This window comes from Morone saxatilis, unplaced genomic scaffold (genome assembly GCF_004916995.1).
Source record: "Morone saxatilis isolate NCDOM2014 unplaced genomic scaffold, NCSU_SB_2.0 Contig7, whole genome shotgun sequence".
NCBI classification, from domain to species: Eukaryota; Metazoa; Chordata; class Actinopteri; family Moronidae; genus Morone; species Morone saxatilis.
The window spans coordinates 8,834,360-8,837,872 of NW_023340246.1; the positions used below are offsets into that span (position 1 = coordinate 8,834,360).

General features: G+C 42.6%; 1 protein-coding gene across 11 annotated transcripts in view; it reads right to left on the reverse strand.

The window, feature by feature from the left end:
- epb41l2 (erythrocyte membrane protein band 4.1 like 2) overlaps window positions 1–3,513 on the reverse strand; it is a 51,691-nt gene that overhangs the window by 33,147 nt on the left and 15,031 nt on the right. For 9 of the 11 annotated variants that reach the window (XM_035678156.1, XM_035678151.1, XM_035678150.1 and 6 more), the window contains exons 2-4: window positions 2,569–2,804; window positions 2,243–2,428; window positions 775–1,020 (exon numbers count right to left, since the gene is read on the reverse strand). In XM_035678156.1, the coding sequence (XP_035534049.1) occupies window positions 775–1,020; window positions 2,243–2,428; window positions 2,569–2,790 (654 nt within the window). In that variant the 5' untranslated portion in view covers window positions 2,791–2,804. Of the gene's footprint in view, window positions 1–774; window positions 1,021–1,127; window positions 1,303–2,242; window positions 2,429–2,568; window positions 2,805–3,513 lie in introns of those variants that run through there. The other 2 variants (XM_035678153.1, XM_035678152.1) reach the window with 2 other exon arrangements.

A 3,513-nucleotide genomic window follows, 5' to 3' on the forward strand; every position in this document is an offset into this window, starting at 1 on the left:
TTTGTGTGTGTGTGTGTGTTCTGGTCACCAGACAAGCCCCTGTAGTGCGCTCTGCTTTGCTCTGCATTTATCCCCTAAACCACGCCCAGACACTGTGAGCGGGTGCTTTTGCCATAACTGCACTTTGAGTCAAAAAGTTAAACACCCTCATGCTCATACGTACAGACACGGACACACACACATACTCACACTAGATCTGATCCTATTAGCGATTACATCATTGACACACTGGCACTCACGTGTGGCCTACTTGACCAGCAAAGGAACGTTTGACGGACGCTGTGTCGGTTCTGTCTGTCGGTAGCTAGTTAAAGGGACTATTTTATCTTCCACCGTGACATGAAAACATTATCGCTACAAACATTCTCGATGTTCTTTCGCATTCTGCAATTTAGTATGCTTCAGCCATGGCACATTGGTTTGATCACATGAGATCGGAACAGACCTAAGCTCAATTCCCTTCTCTTTTTTGTCTGAACAGATGTAAAGGAAAGGTGGGAAGGCTGCTTTAACTATTTGCAGCTGCATGACAGAACGCTGGAGGATTAAGGTGTCAACAAAATTCATTTATAAAATAAATGTTGTGGAAATGCTCCCATGAGCTGCACCCAAGACCTTTTGAGGAAGTAAATTTGAATGATCTAATTTAAAAACTGCAGATATTCACAAATATTTACCCTCCCCAACTTCATTTCTCCCCCACACCCATGCTCACGCTCTACATTGTGTGTGCGTCTGATCACTGAGTTGTTGTTGGTTTTTTTTTTGTCTTACCTCCACCTCACAGCTGAAGTCAGTCCCGTCCAGGAGGTTCACGTGACACACCACCAGTTTCATCTTGGTCTTCCTAACCAAGCGAAGAGGAGACTGGAAAATGGAGGTCTGTCCTTCTCCTTCTCCCTCCTCTACACCTTCCACCTCTCCTTCCTGCTCCTTCTTCTGCTCCTCTGCTCCTTCTCCCTCTGTTGTCACCTCAGGACTTTTCTCAGCACTCTCTTCCACCTTCTCTTCCTTGGCAGGCTGACGGAGTTTGCAAAGAAAAAAAGAAAAAAAAAAAGGAGAAAACTTGTGTCAAACTACAGCTACACACACAACACACACACTGTGGACGTCATGCAAAAACGTACAATCTTCTTAAAAAAGTCAGAAGTGGTCAGCATGAAGGAAATCACCTAAAATCCGACTGTTTGCCCAAACTAAGTAAGCGGGAACACTGGCTTCTCTCTATCACTCTCCTTTCGTAATTCCCCCTCTAGTCTGAATCTGCTCTTAGAAACTGCAGGCGTTTCTTTTGGCCTGATTACTGAAATGTTGATGTCACTGGGTGGGCCTGGGTGCCTTAATGTGATCACTGGATGGAACAGTTTATGTGTGTGCATGTGTATGAGGAAGAATGGTTCGTGTGTGTGTGTGTGTGTGCAAATATGTTTCTTTCTCTCTTGGCTGAGGCAAAAGAGGGACATTTGTTTAGGCAAAATACCTTTCACCAGTTTACTGTAAGGATATAAGCTTGGTGCTGCTTTCACCTATGTGGTTACCGAGTTAATCTGCTTGTGATATCATCATACACTACATTGACAATATAATCTCAAATGGTCCAGCCATTCTGTGTACATTTATGTACAGTACATAACTGCTGTTGTTTAATCTGAGTAAACAACAAAGGCATGTCCCCTGAAGAGCAGTACAGTTATAGATGATCCAAGCTACTGCAGTATACATTCACTGGCTTTTAAAGGAATAGTTCAAGATTTTAGGAAATGTTCCTTTCTTGCCGATAATTAGATGAGAAGGTTGATACTATATTCACGTATACCGGACTATTTCTTGGCTGGGAGCAGTAACTTCCTTGACTCTCTTGCTGACTGCTTGACAACCTCACTGTGACAATAACAATCCAGGAAGGGACTGTGCACTAGACTGCCTTAAAAAACAAAACAAAAAAACAATAACTTCTTGTTCTTACGCTCTGTTTTTTTGTGCGTTTTAAACAAATGAGATATAATATGTAAATAAGTGAGCTTTAGTGGTGCTGTGGATTTTATTACATTGGAACAGAGCCAGGTTAGTCCTTTACCCCTGCTTCCAATCTTTATGTTAAGCTAAGCTAGCCGGCTAGCTGGTTGTTGGTCCGAAAAAGTTAAGTTGCATTCAGACTAACGGGAGAAAACCTGTCTACTTTATCTTCCAGCGTGTGCACTGATGGGGTGTGGGGAGAAATCGGGCCAGGTGTGACTGATACCTCAGTGTCGGCGCTGGCGTTGGAGTGAGATTCTGCTTCTTTTTCCTTCACTTGCTCAGACCTCACTGCCTCTTTCTCTTCCACTTCCTCTGCGTGGCCGTTCACTTCTGGGGCAGGCCCCTCTTCTTCCTGTGTCACCTTGTTAACGGCTTCCTCTGTGGATGAGACCTCCTTGGTTGGGGAGGTCTTCATGGGTCAGGGGGGAAAAAACAGACATGTAAGACCCAACCAGAGGGTTATGATTGGTACATTAAATAATTGCTGCTTAATAATTTAACCAGTGTTTCAGCCATTACAATATTATATAATTATAATCAGAATTTTACCTGGAGAGACTTCTGCTTCTTAAGCCATGTTGGCAGGTATCGAGATATTCCTTTTCCCTCTTTCCCCTCTTTCTCCTTCTCCTTCTCTTTCTCCTTCTCCTCTCCCTCAGCGTTCGCTACTTCCTGGGTTTCTTCCCTGGCCTTCTCTGATTGGTCCGGCTGAGCGGCTGACTCCTCGGCTTTCTCCTTCACCTCTGTCTCAGAGCCCACCTCTGTTGTCATGATGACACGTCAACCTGCAGAACGGGAAGGGAGAGCGATGGAAGAGCATTAGATTTCGATTTAAAGTATCACATGGTGAGAAAATTATTCCAAATAAGTATTTTTACTATGAATATGACAGATTTTATTTAGGGTTTGTTTCACTGGATCATTATCTTAAAAGAATATGCCAAAACCACTACAAAAATTATGGAATTCATTTTGTTTTGGCTGCTGTTATATCAGAGAGCTGGAGTAAAATCAGACTGCTCCACTGAATTTGGCACAAATATAAATTTTTCATCGTGCGCGACTTGGATTCTGGAGTCTGGAGTATCTTTAATAAATGAGCCACATGGTCCCATGGTATGCTCTTTGAGAGGGATCTATGTTTCCCTTTACAATGCCAGAGAAGACAGAATGGTAGACAAAATATCTCTGGAAATATAAAGCTATTAGGTACTTTAGTAACATCATGTAGGGAATACACCAAAACCAAATATATTAGGCTTATATAAGTCAGCTGATTATGGCCCTTAGCTCAGAGCTGTTTAAAACATTAGCTGTTAGATTGGAGTGCTCCACACCTCTTTTATACAAGTACACAAAAACACATGTTTTAAACAAGAGTTTAGGATGTCATTATGTCACACAATGAGTTTCATCTGGGTCAACACCTCAACAATCAACAGCTGGTTACAAGAAGTTGCACACATTGATGCATGCACACAGACACAGACACAC